Source organism: Chaetodon trifascialis, chromosome 4 (genome assembly GCF_039877785.1).
Source record: "Chaetodon trifascialis isolate fChaTrf1 chromosome 4, fChaTrf1.hap1, whole genome shotgun sequence".
Classification (NCBI taxonomy): Eukaryota; Metazoa; Chordata; class Actinopteri; order Chaetodontiformes; family Chaetodontidae; genus Chaetodon; species Chaetodon trifascialis.
In genome coordinates this window covers 12,309,903-12,327,460 of record NC_092059.1, presented here as the reverse complement: position 1 = coordinate 12,327,460, position 17,558 = coordinate 12,309,903, and the positions used below count along the sequence as shown (strand labels likewise).

General features: G+C 43.3%; 1 protein-coding gene across 1 annotated transcript; it reads left to right on the top strand.

Annotated features, from left to right (window-relative positions):
* The first annotated feature begins 185 nt into the window (after positions 1-185).
* tnfaip8l1 (tumor necrosis factor, alpha-induced protein 8-like 1) lies at positions 186-14,325 on the top strand. The gene is made up of 3 exons (XM_070961811.1): positions 186-531; positions 11,784-12,063; positions 12,907-14,325. The coding sequence occupies exons 2-3, from the start codon at positions 11,792-11,794 to the stop codon at positions 13,193-13,195; spliced, it is 561 nt and encodes a 186-aa protein (XP_070817912.1). The 5' UTR covers positions 186-531; positions 11,784-11,791; the 3' UTR covers positions 13,196-14,325.
* The last annotated feature ends 3,233 nt before the right edge of the window (positions 14,326-17,558 follow it).

The following is a 17,558-nucleotide window of genomic DNA, read 5'->3' as shown; positions in this document are numbered from 1 at the left end:
GCTCCGCACAGTTCCTGTTCATTGTTCCCTTAACACCGTTTCCTCTGGGAAACTGTCAGCCTTGGGACTGGGAACTGGACAAGGATAATTACTGGAAACCCTAATGGGGGCAGGGAATGTGCTGGCTGTAAATGGCCCTTTCTTTTGGCCTGATTGGGCTGGCCCACTCCCCTTGTTGCTCCTCCATTGGCCCGAGCCAACATCAATCTGCTGACTTCCAGGTCCCCCTCAAGTTTGAAACTTTTTTTACGAGCAGGAGGAATCGAGTTACAACTAACTCTTGTAACCGATCTCACGGCTGCCGAGAGAAGAAAACACTCCTTCAATAATTTACACATCTGCGCCTGATACACGGAACAGAAAAGGCGCTGCGAGGGGAGGACGGGGATTGTTTTTTACAGCAGAGATCCAACAAAACAAGCGATCAAACAAAAACATGCTGTGAAGCGACTTTTTGCTGCCAGGATGAAGACTTGAGACACCCCGCTCACATTAAGTTGTCCTCTTGTCCTGTGTGAAGGTGAAGGAAAGGTGAGTCTATGTGATGTGAACGCCTGAGCAGCTTTTGATGAACCATCTCATCAACGATCAATCAGCGGCAGCATCGATTATCAGAGGCCTAGGGGGCAATCAGCCAGACTTATGAGGCCGTTAAAATGTTTGCTGTAGTGGGCGTTTGGCCGCTTTTTCACGGCCCGCGGACAGACATGAACTGGGCTCGGCTGTGTTTGTGGCTCACTATTCCCTCTTTGACAGATTGTGGTTTTAACGCAAAGTTAGCGGAAGTAACGGACAATCGTTTCAGGCACGTCAGTGATTCAAACGTGGAGTAATGATCTCAAAGCGAGCAGCAACAACGGCCTCGACTTCTGATGGGAAACGGGACTATTGTGGACTGTGAAGGGGGATTATTTCAGTAATGGAGCTGATTGATGAGCTGTTAATCAAACAGGCGTTGGCGATTCATTAGCTGACAGTTTTGTTGGTGACGCTATAAATAGAAACAGGATGCCCAATAGCAGCTCGTGCGTGTTTGAACTGAGGATAGAACTCTAGTTCAGCAGTTTGGGCCCTTTCTTTAAAAAAAAAAAAAAAAAAAAAGAAAGAAAGAAAGAAAAAGATGGATTACTACCAAGATTACTAATCAAGTCTATCAACTATTGATGGCTGGAAGATTGAATAACTTGTGTGAAGGCACGTTCACTTGCACCAACATCACCCAAATGTCACATTTTAAGCTTTTGTAAGGCTGAATCATTATATGTTGTTTAGAGACTGAACAAAGGATGAAACAATCTGTTGAACACTGGACAATATGTATATCATGTGGCCAGTTGAAACAATATTTTACAGGAACCTCGTGTTTTTCACCTCTGGTGAGTCATCTCACAGAAACACTGAGGAAATGCAGGAGAATAAGAAGAAAAAGGTATAAGGAAAAAGCCTTTATCCCTGCTGGTTTAAACACCTAATAAGCCTTCGTGCAGTTCCAGTGTAATCCACCGTGTATCCAAACCAAGACCTATGTTTTGCAAACACTCATATGTTTTGTAACACATCGCTGTGTTTACATTGTAAAGCTTCTCCCCAGAACAAGACTGGAGTGGGGATGAATGGCTCCACTGTGCAGCCCCAGCTTTGGCAGGTAGCAGCACACATTATCATGCACAGCCTCAACAGACATGTCAAATGAATTATGGCCTGGGAACAGGACGTGGAGTTGCCTCTCTCCTTGCATTAGCTGTATCAGTGGTGAAATGATTTGCCGTTTTTGGACCTGCTCTGTTTTAGTTGCCGAGGCTTCCCTTGCATCTTTGTTGTCGGTAGCGGTGGCTGACAACCACTGAGCTGAGGCAGGGCCAAACTCACTATCGCACAATGTCTGTGGGACTTAATTTCAACATATATACGATATATATAAATATAGCAGCCATTATGTGTAAAGCTACAGGCTAAATAAGCTAGAAGTGTATCGATTAGTAGAGGAACTATTCTGGTCATCAATCCAGGCAGTTCCTGGTTTCAGGTCCTCAGCTGTGAGGATCTGCTGCTTCTTTTTTTTTTTTTATCATTACACTTCACTTATCTTTTGGTTTTGGACTGTTGATCAGATATCTGACAACTTGAAGGTGTTTCCTTGGCCTCTTGGAAATTGTGCTGGGCGTTTTCTGCACCATTTTCTGACATTTTATCAGTTCCACTCGTTAGTTCCCAGCATATTTGCCAAATGACCGCTCCTAAAGAAGCAATGCCTTCATTGTAAATTGAATATCTTTGGGTTTCAGACTGCTGGTTGGACAAAACAAACAAGCCAAAGGCTCCACTGCAGAATCGTGACAGGCATTGTTTATATAACACATGAATCATTTAATAGCATAATTGGTTAATAATCGATGATGAAAATAATGATTAGTTACAGCCCCAAGTGGATCAAATTGGTGTCCATAGCCTTGGACAGCATGAAAATACAGTGAAATTAAAATACAGTACAATAGAAATACAATTAAAATCCATTTATTTTGGATTTCATCCGTGACTGGTTTTAATGACTATTTGCTTTTCATCATTAATCACAGCTTTGTGCTTCACAGCAACTTTATTATTGTTTCAGCACAATGGGATCCTGAAAGACAAGAAATGATGATATACAATAATTGCCCAGCAGGATGAAGCAGATGCTGGTGAGCCTCGTCTATGTATATTTCAGTGTAACTGTATCTGTGCGGATCCCCTCCTCCTTTAGAATAGGACAATGCAGTCACGTTGCCAGACATTCCCCATGCAGTGTTATTAAGGGCAGAGCTTGAAATTGCTGCAGTAATGCTGGAGACACTGTTGAGTCCTGCTGTGGAGAATCCATGGTAACTCACTGACAAGACAAGAGAGGTGTTTGACCTGCTTTTACTGGGCCGTAAAGTTCAGCCGAGCACACAGGTGGCCGCCAGTTTCCCTGGAAACCCGAAACACTCGGAGCATGTGGCCTCGTCTGAAAGAGCAGAGCTGCATGACCTGCAAATATCATGGCATTGTTTGAAATGGAGAGAGTGAGGGGTGGTGTTGTCTGCCAGTGGACGGGACCCATTTCAGATCCCACTTGAGTCATCTGTTAGTCACAGTCATGTCCTCTCATACTGGTCCCCCTCTGTTTTCAATGATCTCCGTCCCTGCTGTTCTTGCAGCCAAGCTCACCGGTATTTGCCACTCCACTGGCATACCGAGTTAACAAATTATGCTCTCTGGGCTTGAAGTGAAGAAAATTAGTCATAATATGTCCTGCTCTTAAGGTGGCCTTAATTAAAATGTCACAGGCCCAGACATCAGTCATAGCTGAAGCACCACTTAGCACCTTGATTATGTCTTGCATTACTTGCAGCGCTGTTAAGATGATAATTATATAGTAAATAATGTGTAATTAAAACTTGGACGTGCCAGTCAAAGTGCGCTCATGTGAGAGTAGTGGACTGCTCTTTTTGTTCTTTAGTAATCTTTCTTTCTTGTCTCACAGATGTGTTATTCCAAATCAGCTCAGTTGTAACCATAAAGCAACTACCCACTTATGAATTTTAATGCAAGAAAAAATGTTGTCAGTGAATGTTGTGTTGGCCCGGCCTCGGGCAGCACAGCAGCTACTGTATTCCCAGCCTTATTATGCATGCGTAACACTGACGGATGTTCCTAAACGAACACCATCAGCTCCCAGCCACCATCTCTTCCTGTATGTGCTGGTAGCCCACCCTTTATCCCTGCCCCACATCTCTGCCCCAACCTGTTGCACTGTAGCAGAGTCCTCTTAGCCCCGGGTCTATTTTAGTCCAAATCGGCAGGCTGAATTATTAATCCCCAATCCATTATATGCCGAAGTGTTAATTATTAATTGTTAAACCGTTAAAAAAGGGTAGGATGGGACATGGTGCACTGATTGCCTCCTTTCTCAGCAGATCTGCGCCAGTCTTCACAGATGATGACTGTGTGGGAAGATGAGAAAGCGACAACAGCACCATGCAATGATCGACTCTATCCGAAGCACACATGTTCACATATGTGAGTTGCGTCAGCTTTGACTGCAGTTATGTCAGAGCCAGTGAACTGGATGAGTGTGAGAGACCGTTACGCAGAAACATACGCCTGCCACATACAACCGTCAGCACACACGCACCAACTCTTATTAGCAGTCAGCACCTCCTCTGTTATGCAACATCTCAAGAGAAGAGCGAGACAAACACTACAAAAGTTGATGAAAGATGAAATTGCAGCAGCGTTCGCTTGTCCTGAAATCCTGCTGTTGATTCCCTAACAGTGGAGTGGTTCCAGTAGTACAGCTCATTTGAGTGGTTACTTGTCCTCTCTGAACACAAAGCACGGATGTACCTTATATAACAAGCAGGATTGTCTATTGTTTCTCAACGTGGAGACGGATTATATCATACAGCTGGGGGGGCATGGAGGGGGGGGGGATCTGTGGAGGAAGAAGTTTTCTGATTCAAGATTTCCTGATAAGAATTCATTCTAATGACATCCGTAAAGCTTTTGGTTATGATCAAGAAGCTTTTGTCAAAGTCTTTCTCGGGGGTCCACGCGGTTTTCTTGTGATTTTGTTTTTCTGGCGAGTGCAGTGTCGTCAGGCTTTTATTGAAACTGGCTTTTAAAGTTGGGGTTGTGGTCTTGTAGACACCCCCTATTCACACACGTTGGCTGTTTTGTATTTACCTTTTACTCGTGGGAGTTCTAGCAAAAGGCAGTGAAGCAAACAGTGTGTTCAGAGTGTGTTCAGAGTGTGTTCAGAGTGCGACATCATCCAATCCAGTTCAACAGCTCTGCAATGAATACGACCCTAATGAAGCTTATCATGTTTAGTTATCGCTGGCACTGTCACAGAGCTGCTGATTCAACTCTGTATATGTTATTGCAGGTTGTCTTGTTGATATTATTTTGTCAGCCGCCACAAGTGGTGAATTATAATGCAATCCATTATACAACAGCTATAGTCATACTGGACACAAACAAATCGCTGTTTCTAACTTCACAGAAGTGGATAGTTGCTGTTTTTCTTTGTTTCCTTTGATGCCTAACTGAGCATCTTTGACTTTTTGATTGCCAGTCAGAAAAAACAAGAAGTATGTCATAGCTTTCTGGAGACTGTGATGGACCCTTTTCACGATTTTCTGACATTTAGAGACCAAACAATTAAGTGATTGACTAATCAACAAATGAATCATTAATAAACATCATTTTTACCTACAGCCCTAAATGGATTCTCTTTGCACTGCCCATAGTATTTCTCCAGTTTTGACCAGTTTTAAGCTTTTAGAATATTGTGTTTATATTATTTTTAATTAATTGAACAGTCAACAACAGCAGGAAACAGCAGGAGAGAGGAGGCGGGCAGGGGTATGGCAGGGAAGGACATATGGTGAGGGTCATTGGCCGGACTCAAACTGGGGATGTGTCAGTTACATGGTGTGTGTGTTGGACCTCTGAGTGACCAAAGTTTAAGATTTTGATACAGTGGAAGAGTGTTTTTGTATTTCATACACCTGGAAATTATTTAATTAAGCTTCTGGATGTTGACTTAATTTGTTGAGTACACAGCAGAAAGAAGGGTCAAATATCAGAGGAAATTATAGACACACATTATGCTGAGGACAGATTATAGGCTTGTTTGTATGTGGTGCATGATTGGGGTATGATTTATGTCTGTTCAGAAAGTTAGACAGCAGTAAATCTCGACAAATACAGGGCTGCTCTCAGTAATCGCTTCCATCTTATGGCAGAGAGGATTTTTCTCTGCTGATGGAGTCGTCTCTGTCAGGGTCACAGTGTCCCAATCCGTGTGACTACTGATCCCTGAAGAATATGAAAGTCGTGACATTTTCTGCTGCCATCAACCTATCACTTGTGAGATGAAGTGTCATGGAAAGTTCTACAGTATCTGCCAAAGCCTTTTTAGCAACTTATGGTGGCCAAGCGCTGTAGAAACGCATTCCTTATTGGTTTTCCCTTTATGCTGGCTGTTATCTGTATCCACCAAGCTGTCTAGATTGGCAGCAGGTATTAGAGTGGTGATATTTTGGGTGCTGTGGCCTCCTCTTCCTCATGAGGCATGATGGCATGGGTTAGAGGGGGCGGAAGTTACAGGTGTATCCAATTTCTGGCTCCTTCTCACCTGTCAGACCTCAGCGTTAGTTTGACTGACAAGTGAGTACAGTGGATGCAGAGGCTGCATCCTGGATGTTGCTCAACGTCCCCCCCTTTAGAAAACTAATGCCAGGCTCACATCATGTTGGATTTAATCTAGATATTAGCAGCCAAAAGGCAAAGACATGCTAATGTCATGTAGCATGTGTGGAATTTCTGTGTAGTCACAGTAGCAATCTCTACTTTTTGGTTTTCTGAAACGTTAAGTGAGTCTGTATGAGTGACAAATCCTGCAGCTAGTTCACCAACTTCAGATGTCACAAACTCACAAACAGTATGAAACAGAGCTGAAGCAATTGATTGGTTAACTAATTAGTCGGTCAACGTAAATTATTGGTTATTTATCAAGAAAAATAGCCAAACATTTGCTGTTTCCAGCCTCTCAAATATGAGGATTTTCAGCTTTTCTCTGTTTCCCGTCCTTGTAATTTGCATCTCTTTGGGTTTGGGACTGTTGTTTGGACCAAACAAGCAGTTTGAAGTTGCCTTCTTGGGCTCTTTGAAATTACAATGAACACAGTGTTTTCTGATGTTTTAAAGTCAAGATCTGTGGTGCTCAACTTTTGTTTTGTTTTTATGACCACTTAAAAGAAGCAATGTCTGCTCCAGACCCCTAATCACAGTTTGTAGTTGATGACATGAGTTGAGAGCAGTTCAACCAAACTCATTTTACCTCTCTGGGTTTTTTCATTTAAAGGATTCAGGGTTATGGAATTCAGTATTTCACAATAAACAGGATTAAAAGTCATGCAGCTCTGTCAGGCTGCATTGAGGCTCAGTGGTGCTTTGAGATAAATGCTCATGTCAGCATGCAAACATGTTCACAGTGAAAACATGCTGAATGTCATGCTTACCAGGTTCACCATCTTAGATTGGTGTGTTAGCATGCTAACATTTGCTAATTGGCGCTAAACACAAAGTGCAAATCTCAGGATGATGTCATTAAATTTGCTGGTATAAACTGAAATATTGGACAAATTGAAATTATGTCCTGTGGATAGCGTCAAAGTGTTGAGACATTTCACTCTGGACCCACTGACAGAACAACGCTAATCATTAGTTGCAGCCTAATATCAAAATTAATAATCATCAATGGTAGTTTTCGTTATTGTACAGTCAACCTCTGGAGGCTCCAAAAAGTTAAAAAGTGCTTCCGAGCCTTAGCAACAAGGTTTGCCAGTCATTTGTACAGCCCTTATTCACTGCAGTAGTCTCAGAGGTCTCCACAATGGCCACATTGTGAAGGCACTAAATGAAAACAACAGCCAGTAGGCGTTGTCATCCCACGTATTCCCCTTTCCTCAGATGAATTGGGAAAAGTGTTCCCAACGCAGACAGCTTAACCTGCCATGAAACTCAAAGAGGCAAAGCAAATTAAACCTGGATAATAAAGGGCCTATAGAGCTTCATCTGACCCAGCTTCAGTAACCCTCCAAGGACTAGAGGGGACGCTTAGGTTATTTCTTCATCATCACAGTCTCCTTTCACCTCGACCCCTCAGTCAGCCAGGGTTGACAGGGCTGTCTGCACCTGCAGGAGGGTGTGAGAGGCCCTGCATTACCCCACCCTCCCACACTGTCACAAGACATCCATCCAACGCCGTGTAGGGTCCGGTTTCATTTCCATGAGTCATGTTTGCTCAGCTTTTGCCCTCACGTCTTTGTGAGTGAGTGCATGCTGGCTTGTTCTAAGCGAGCTGATGATTTTGTAGCTCGCCTAACTGCGGTAATTATGCTGAGGAGCTTTTGGCTGCCGCAATCTGTCTTTGTTTTTCATTTTCTGCTGCTCGGCAAAGCGGGCCTATCAGTGTTGTGTATGCATACATGTTTGCGTGATGGCTGCGGCGTGTTTATTTTGCACTTAGCAGTTTTTGCTGCCGTCGCGTCTCGTTCTGCCTTAAATCCTTAAAAAATTTTGCCTCCTATAAACACTACAGAGTCGCTGTGTCAGGGCTGGCCAGGCGCTCCCTGGGCATCGGACCTCACAGGCCATTTAGATTTGGCACTAGCCACTCTCATGCTGCAAAGTCACCAAAAAAAAAAAGATTCCTTCATCAAAAACCTCTTCATCGCTCCCAGCACCTGTCCCTTGAGGATCCTTTTTTCACAAAGCCTTTATTTTTCTTGCCTTGGGGAAAAGGAGGTGGGGAAGTGAGGATCTCCCTCCATCCTTGAGAAAAAAAGAGCCAGGGGTCCGTTATGTCACTCTGCAGCTTTGAGCGAAGCCTCAGACAGACACTCCTAAGTGCCACCATGTTAAAATGTTTGTATTCATAGGTAAACACTCCTCTCTTCCTCATTCTTTTCCTTCCTCCTCCTCTGTTCATCGACAGGCTGCACAGAGCTGACAGCTATGATGTCTCCGGTCCCAAACGAGAGTGTAATTTAATGAGCACTATGAAATCACCCTCCAATCTGAGAAAGAGGTTGCCTTTGTTAATGTGCCCATTATCCATTCGCACTTCTCTAAACTCTTATACATCCATCAGCAAGGGTGCAGAGAGGAAGAGGGGGTGGCAAATGAAGACTTACTCTTAAGTGTTGCGATAAGCGATTGTCCTCTTGAGGCTGACCGAGGTGATTAGAGGGTGACAGCAGGACTAAGTGATTGTTTTCAGTCGCCGCTCAAATAGAAATAAAGATGTCCCCTTCTGTTTTTTTTTTTTTTATTCAGTCTGATCATTAGTGTCTTTCTCCCTGTTATCCATTTCACACACATTGCATCAGGGTAGGATTTTCTGTAACAAGTGCAGCTCGGCAAGTTTAGAGTTACAATCGCGGTGAAACGGTCGATGGGGGATCTGCAAGTGATCCTTGATCAGCGCAGCGAGAGGCCTGATTAAACATCCAGCACCTGCAAAGAGAGAGGGAGTAAAACTAGATTCGCCATGAAGCAGTATATAAATGACCTCTCATTCAATACCTACATTTCCCCGATGTTTCAGGATTGATATGTAACACACCCCCGCCCTCTCCCTCTCTCTCAGCCTCTTGTCTTTGCTCTCGCTCTCCTCATGTGTCTCCTCCCTGGGAAGCATCCTGCTGACACTCTCTCCAAGGAGTCTTATTGATATTCTTGGAGAGGCATTGCAGAGAGGGAGGGAGAGAGAGAGAGAGAGAGAGAGAGAGAGAGAGGAATGAAAGTCACACACTGTAGCAGCAGACGCACTGCCTTCTAGTACCAACAACAGTAAAAATCACAAGTCACCCAGCAGGGATGTGTCACTATTCATTTTGTCTGCTGCAGTAATAGAATCTCTCCTGCTTTGGATTTTTATTATTCTCAAGCACGTGGAGAGGCAATTTGCCAGTCATACAGATTTCAGCTAAGCTTTTAGGTTACTTTCATGTGGAGGGATATTGCAAAAAGATTAAGCCCCTCTTGTGAGGTGAATGGGACACTGCTCAAATATAATTATTTTGTTTTCACGGTGATAGCGGCATATTGGGCTGAATTTAACGTGTCAATGACATGAAGATGTGTGAAGGGAACGAGATCTGACTGTCGAGGCTGTTTTATATTTAGTTTTTCCCCCTAAGGCGAGGAAGTGTATTACTTATTTGTGCTTCCTTGGTTCCTCAGGTGCAATACAAAGGAGCGACGTGTCAATATAAAGGAGGAATATGAACATATTTTGTCTGCGGCGCTGTAAAGATCAGTTCTGCAGCTGATCAGTCAGTTGACAAAGAATTCATTTGCGATTAATAGACAGTTCCGGCTTCTTCAGTGTAGGAATTTGCTGCTTTTCTTTGTTATTTATGATGGTAAATGAAGAGTCTTTGGACTGGTGGCTGGAGGAAGAGGTTATTTGAAAATGTCACTTTGAGCTCTGCAAAATTGTGCCAAAAAGTTTTTGACTTTAGAGGAAAATAATCAGCAGATTAATCACTAATGAAAATAGGGGTTAGTTGCAGCTCTGTTTGATTTTGATACCTGGTGTGACAAACATGTTGGTACCAAAAGCCCTGCCTCACAGGTGCCTCTCATCATCTGATGATACACATTCATGTAAATCTGGTGTTTTGTCAGAAAGGAAAATAAATATGACAAATGTGGGTAATGGTGTGTGCATGTGTGTGTATGTGTGCTCTGTTCACTGACCTTGCAGTGTCATTTTACATAATAAATTGGAGGAAAATGCATCTAAAAGTCTGCAGTCTGCAGGAGACTGTTTACATGTAGTTTTCATCTTTAATTCTGCAGACAGCGCTGGGAATAAGTTTTACTGGAACAGTTGATTAGTTGAGTGACAGAAAAACTGAAACAATTTTCATAATCAGTTAATAAACAAGCGTCAGTGCGAAGCATTCTCTGGCTGCAGCTTGTTAAATGTGACGATTTGCTGCTGTTTTATTTGGTGCATCGTTGCAAAATAATGCAGGTTTAAATGTGTCGACCAAAGCGAGCAATGTGAGGACAGCACCTTGGGCTCTGGGACAAGATAACAGACATTCTGACAAATTTTACAATTAATATTAATGAAAATAAGTTAGTTGTTGCAGCCCAATTTCAAGATTTCCAAATGAAGTTTAGGAAAGTCTGATTTAAGATAAAATTAATGACTTTTTGGTTTTTTCTCTGTCAGAATAGATTCTTGAAAATGGTGGCCAAGTCATATCAAAATTGAATTTCAAGTACAGTTTCGCCCTCTTTTCACCCTCAGCCACTCCCCCCTGCCCCTTTATGGGAGGGCAGCTGTTGAAATCATCTTTATGTTGCTTGTTTACTCTCATGCGCTCAGGTTATCCTTGAACATGGGTGAAGGTCAGAGAGGGAGTGTACAGGAAAATAGATGCACTTTATGTTTTCAATGGCAGAATGTACAAATCTGAACAAGTAACCCGCAGAATGAAACCCTGCTGAAACGATGCGGCGTGCTGTGGATCTGTCTCATCTGGGGAGGTGAAAGCCGACGGCCTCCCTGACCCCATCTTTTTATGCGCCTCCATCGTGGGTGCAGCCTTTCACTGAGTCCCTGTTTTGGGCACACAGACACGCTCTCAGAAACGGCATCGTACATAAATCAAGCTGCACGCGTGCCTTGAATGAGCTGCCACTGTCTGTCTCCTGCTCACTCACACACACATGCACACCTTGTTCTTTGAATGCGTTCAGCACAAAGACGGCCCAGATTACATTGTCTGCTCTGTGTGGTCGTGCTGAAGCTGACTTTACTCTTGCAAGCAGAATGACACATTCTTCTCTAACTACCTTGTAGGCTTTGAGCCAGAGGGTTGCAGGGACTAATTTGACAGCTGCCACGGCTCATTATCTGATAAAGGGGACAGTTCTTGGCCCTGCAGTTTAAACAGTATTAGTGTAGATGTTATTTGCAATAACCTCACACATAGCAGGCTGTCAGTGTTATGTTTGGCCCGTCTTGCTTTCGGGATGAGAAAGTCTGAGCTCCTTCCCAAGAAACTCTGACACTCTGTCAATTTCTAGTTTCATATCAGCTGTAAAAAACTGGGAAATAAACAAGGTTTTAGTCATTATTTGAAAAAGGAAAGGAAATGTGTCCACTGCTGTTACATGCATACCCATCTGACTACAGCTTTCCTCTCTTTTTCTGTCTCATCTTGACCCAGACTTGACCATGGACTCCTTCAGCACCAAAAGCTTAGCCCTGCAGGCGCAGAAGAAGCTGATGAGCAAGATGGCTACCAAGAGCATGGCCAACCTCTTCATCGACGACACCAGCAGCGAAGTGCTGGACGAGCTGTACCGCGTCACCAAGGAGTACACCCGCAACCGCAAAGAGTCCCAGAAGATCATCAAGAACTTGATCAAGATGGTGGTGAAGCTCGGGGTGCTCTACAGAAACAACCAGTTCAACACAGAGGAGCTGATCCTGGTGGAGAACTTCAGGTAGGCGTCAATAAAAATCAGCGTTTCGGGAAATGAGCTTGTTTGCTTTCTTTCCAAGAGATAGGTGAGAACACCGACATCATTGATATCAACAAACCATCAGCATTGCTTGCCATTACATATAAATAAAATCCAGTCATCACCACAAATATGCAACACAGCCAAAGCAGCTAAGATGACTACAAGGCAGGCAATGGGGGCAACCAGTTCAACGCTGTGTGAATGCAGCATATTTGTTTATTAGTCCCATTTAGAGGTGTTGGTAGGTATATTTAGGAACCTTAGACAGAGACAGGTCGCTGTTTCCTCATGTTTCCAGTCTTTTCCAATAAGCTAGGCTAGTACACACAGACATAAGTATCAATCTTCTCATCTAATACTCAGAAAAGAGAGCATGTGAGCACATTTCCCAAAATGTTTAAAGTGAGTTTTGTCACATCCTTCAATGTATTTAAATATTGCTGTGTTGTGTATAAGAAAGTGACAGATCTTGGTTCGGTTGAGAGCTTCATGTGGGGAGAGCGGCAGTTAAAACACATTTTGTGTGCTGATGGAAGCAAATTAAGGAAATTGACTTTCACATCGGTTTATGTATTTTCCACTAAAATAGTAAAAGTCAGCTTGGAGGCATGTGAAGCTGACATTAGTGCACAGTATGGAGAATGGTGATTATGTTAGCATGGTGATGCATCGCTGTGAAGGACAATACTAGAACTGATACAGGGGGGTTGTGAAACTTTTCCAAAGAAAATCACAAGACAGCAGTTTCTATTTTTACTTCCCTCTGCTGCTCCAGTCAGAATTAGAAACTGACAGCCTCTCCTCTCCCTCCTCGTCTCACAGGAAGAAAGTCCACACTCTGGCCATGACGGCGGTCAGTTTCCACCAGATCGAGTTCACCTTTGACCGCCGCGTCATGAGCGCCATTTTGAATGATTGCCGTGAACTGCTGCACCAGGCCATCAAACGCCACCTGACAGCCAAGAGCCACTCGCGAGTCAACCACGTCTTCAATCACTTCGCCGACTGCGACTTCCTGGCGGCTCTCTACGGGCCCTCGGAGGTTTATCGCTCTCACCTGCAGAGGATCTGTAACGGGGTCAACAAGATGCTGGACGAGGGGAACCTCTGACCTCTGCTGGCCTCGTCATCAGGCGTCTTTACCTCTAGTCACCCCTCCTGTTCCATCTTGCAGGATTTCTTTTTTGTTTTTAAGGTGACAATCACGAACGTTTTTACTTTTCATTTGTTGCTTTGTGTTTGTGTGTGTGTACCTTTCAGCCATTACTGTTACACTGAAATTCTTCTGTCTAGTTAGACCAAAGTCTGTCTTGTCTCCAGCCTGTCCTTTTGTTATCTCAAGGTAAACAAAGCCCAGCAGATGTTGTTTATTTGTTTCCTATTTTCTTTTTTTTTTAAATGAATGTAAAACTTCATGCTCTTATCAGTATATTCAGGGGTAGGAGCCTTGACAACTGTGCCTTGGAAAAAAAAACATTTTTATCTTCATTCCAAGGGCACGATGCTTGCTCTCTTATTCAAAAAGACATGAATCCAGGCACAGGCCTTCAGTTATATCTCTGCAAGGTGCTTTTAGTGGACGAAAATGGTTTTGGGAGCACTAGGTAGGGAAAGAATGTGAGTTTCTGTCTCTTCCAGATACCCAAGGACATAAAGAGCTGTTTTGTTTTTTCTTTTGTTAGTTTGTTTTTTCTAAAAGTGGTATTGCACTCAATCCTGAACAAGCGCTGTACTGTACTTTCCTGCGATAATGAAACCATGTGAAGCACGGCAGTTTGAGTAATCCTGCTTAGCCTGCATCTTACAGCTCTTACCACCATGCACTGAAGTCCACTTTGTAGAGAGGCCAGGCTTTTGTTTAGAAGGCATCTATAAACCCAGTTTTGCTTTTAATAGTCTGGTTTATAGCCACCACAACAAAGATGATGTATTTGGGTCAGAGGGGGACCATAAACATGAAGGAATTTGATTGTGCTGTGTATTGTTGATTGTCTCTGCGCTGAGTCCAACGTTTCGCTGGCTGCAGACGCTCATCTGCTCGGACAAACTTTTTTTTTTCTGTAAATGTCATAATCACAGCAAGGGAGCGGCGCCGTGTGGCACCAGGTGCAAAAGGTTGCTCTGGCGTTTTGTCAGAGGGGAATAAAGCGCGAGCACTGTCCAAAAACTCGTCATAATAGATGTTGTAGCCCAGGGTCAGCTGATTTGTCGGTGTTGCCTCAGGTTTATCCCCCACCCCCCACCCCCACCCCCCCACCCAAAAAAAAACAGCTAAAGTCTGGTCTGAATTCTGACAGATTTGAACTAAAAAGGCTCCCCGCGAGCAGTCAGATGAAAGGCTGGACGAAAACTGCAGCTTCGTGTCTATGAAAAGGACCAGGCAGGGTATAGAGATTAGAGCAGAGACAAACACAGTACCTGATTGTACTCTCCCTCTGCAATTATAGCTCCCCGCTCTGGGGTGGCATAATGGCCTACAGCCTGCCTCTGTCGAGCAGCTACTCCATTTCACCACACAGCAGCCTCATGTAATGTGATGGAGATAACCGTCTCTGTTAGCGCCATGCAGGTCCTTTTAATGGAGTGAAAGATGTTGTGTTTCTTCCTCATAAAGAAGCATTGAATAGTTACTACTATCCCTCTCGAACCTCACATAATAACTGTCTTTCCTTTTTGTCTATGTGTTTTTTGTATCACTGAGCTTGTCTGGGAGATTGTTTGGTGCTGCGGCCTCATTTTGTATTCTGCGTGTGTGTGTTTGTGTGTTTGTGTGCGTACCTGTGAGAGAATTGGAAATTGAGCCGTGTAATAAGCGCTGTGCTTTTCCAGATAGGATTGCTGAAACTTTAACTTCATCCACAGCAGCTCCGCCAAAGAAAGGAAGACTGATGTTGCTCATAATGCAGTCTTTTTCCAGAGCAGCATTTCAGAAAACGGCATGCACTTGATAATTATAACCCTGCCAATGGTGATAATGAAGACAAAGGTGGTGGCTGTTGTGCTTCTGTTTTTATTCGCCTTTTTAATTCTTAGATTTCTTCCCTCTGTATATTCTCATTTGTTAGACCCATTTGACTCATTCTGGAAGGCTTTTGAAGTAAATCCTTCTTTCTAAGTCCCCCAAAACAGATGACTTTAATTATCTTTGGATGCCATTTTCTCCAATCCCTCCACATCTCAGGGTTAGTTTAAATCTCCCTCTATTTCAAATCCATGACATACTAAGTAGAAATCAACAGGAACCTCTGCAGCAGCCCCGTGTTTTACTAAAAGCTTTTTGAATTAAGCATACTTATCATTTTTACTATTGTGAATTTTGAACTGTTTTTATTTTCACTCATGTACATATGATTGTTTTTGTCTCTCTTGTATCCAGACGCAACAAATATAATACAATTTACTTTTTTAAAAGAATCCGTTTCTTGTCTTGTTTTCCTATTTCGAGCACCAAGCGTCTTCCCATCGGTATGCTGTATGTTGGAAATTTCTGGCCAAATGAGGGCGGGGTAATCTGACTCTGTCTGACCTGGATTTCGTCGGCCAAATCCCTTCCTCCTGCTCCCGGCATTGTTAGGGAGCCATGAAAGCAAACACAAACCAATCTTGCTGACAAACAATTCAAGTTTTGGGTCATTTTTTTCCACTTCCTGCAGGCCTACGCTACGGTCACGGGTAGAACAGGATGTGAGTAAGATGGAAAGATTTCTTGCTTCTGTTTTTGGACATTTAAACATTCTGCAGTTCCATTTCAAGCGTAGCACGAGCAACGCTCGGTGTGAATTCAGTTCGAGTTTACTGTAATCTGTCGTTTGACTTTGCTTCTTCTCAGACGTTGAAATAATTTTTCCTGTAGCACGACTGCAGATCCTCCCTGCAGCACACTTGAAAGGCTACTGCAGCGCCAAGTGCCCAATTATCATCTAATGGTCATTATCTCAACATGCTTTTTTTTTTCCTTTTTGTGAATGCACCCTCGAGTTCAGAGAGCAGTATATATATGACTAAACTGAGACGTGAGTACAGCTCAGTCGCTCCTCATTGTCTCTCTGTGTACTTCTCCTGCTTCTTATTTCACGTAGCGGTGATGTCAAATAAAGCAAAAAACATCCTGACATCAACTTCAATGATTCATCGCTGTTCGTCTTCTGTTTCAGGGCAGTTGTGTAAGAGGTGAAAAGAGAAGAAAAGACGTATTTGGGGGAGTAATGAAAGTGTGGAATTTCAGTTTGCTTATTTTTTTATTTTTTTTATTTTTCCAGAGCCTGTGTGTCTCGCTCAAACACTTTCTGAAAATTAAAATTTCAAAATGACAGTCACGACATGATTATCAGTGGATGTGACTGAGGGCTCTTAATACATTTTGGTGAAGCTAGCTTCCACTGGGGCATAATTATCATTTCTACATAATGAAGTGACTACAAAGGAGCTGTCCTGCATCCTAAGAAGGAAGGAGCTGGGAAAAACGAAGCATGCACAGGACCCATTCCTCTTTCCGCTCATGCTCACAGATCACACAGTTATGATTTGCGGTACAGACGTCTAACCTGAACTAAACAAAGTTGAGCTGAGCTATTGTGGCATCATAGTTTTCTCTAGGATCAAATGTGACAAAGGAATGATTCCCTTGCTTGGCAGTGCACACATACAACCCTGTTAGGAAGGACAAACTGAGCCAGATTATCACGGCCCATCCCTGCAAGGATACAGGCAGTTGGTTTTGGCGTAACACTGCGAAGGCTGGCCGGCTGTCAATACGGGCGCAAACACCCAAATGTTTGACTTCTGGGTGGTGCAACAAAACAAACCGCAGGGCATTGTGTTCAAACAGCAGGCAATTCTCTGCACTCGTACAACATCACACAGTCATATTTCTCGATTTTCTTTTATCATCAGTGCCAGCGAAAATGCCTTTTAGGCCTAATGAGCGAAAAAGGACTGGGATTGCAATCAAAAGATGAGTGGCACTAAAGAAGAAAATGATGCAGCTCGTTCAGTGATGACAGTTTTAGTGTACGAAACAAAACCGGCAGAGAAATATGTATTTGTTGCTTTTTATGCCACAGCGTAAACAGAGGTTCACATCCTCTGCAGCAGGTAACAAGTGAATCACTGTGTGAAAACAACTGAGGTATGTATGTACAGTATATAAAGCATTTTGTCACATTGTCTTGCTTCCTTATTTCAATGGAAATCTATGTGCTTAGGCCGACATCTCAATCTAACAGTTGCATCTATACTTTTCAAATCTTACCACGGTGTGTGCTGAGCGTTGAAGGAGAAGCCCCCATTCACACGAGGCCTTTGCTGACCTTTCAAGCACTTCCAAATTTTTTCTCAACACCAATCTCATGTAGGTTAGCTGGCAGAGCAGAGCAGAGTGAGCGCTGCTTATTATGTATTACTTTGCTTTTGTAGTCCCTCCACATCGTTACTCATCCAGTATGCTTAAAGGTGCTCTCCCCTCTGGCAAGCAC

What these genes read in the sequence shown, in the direction of transcription:
- tnfaip8l1 (XM_070961811.1), top strand. Translation starts at nt 11,792, where the DNA reads ATGGACTCCTTCAGCACCAAAAGCTTAGCCCTGCAGGCGCAGAAGAAG. An exon ending in ATCCTGGTGGAGAACTTCAG is followed by an intron (nt 12,064 to 12,906) that starts GTAGGCGTCAAT and finishes CTCGTCTCACAG; the next exon opens with GAAGAAAGTCCACACTCTGG.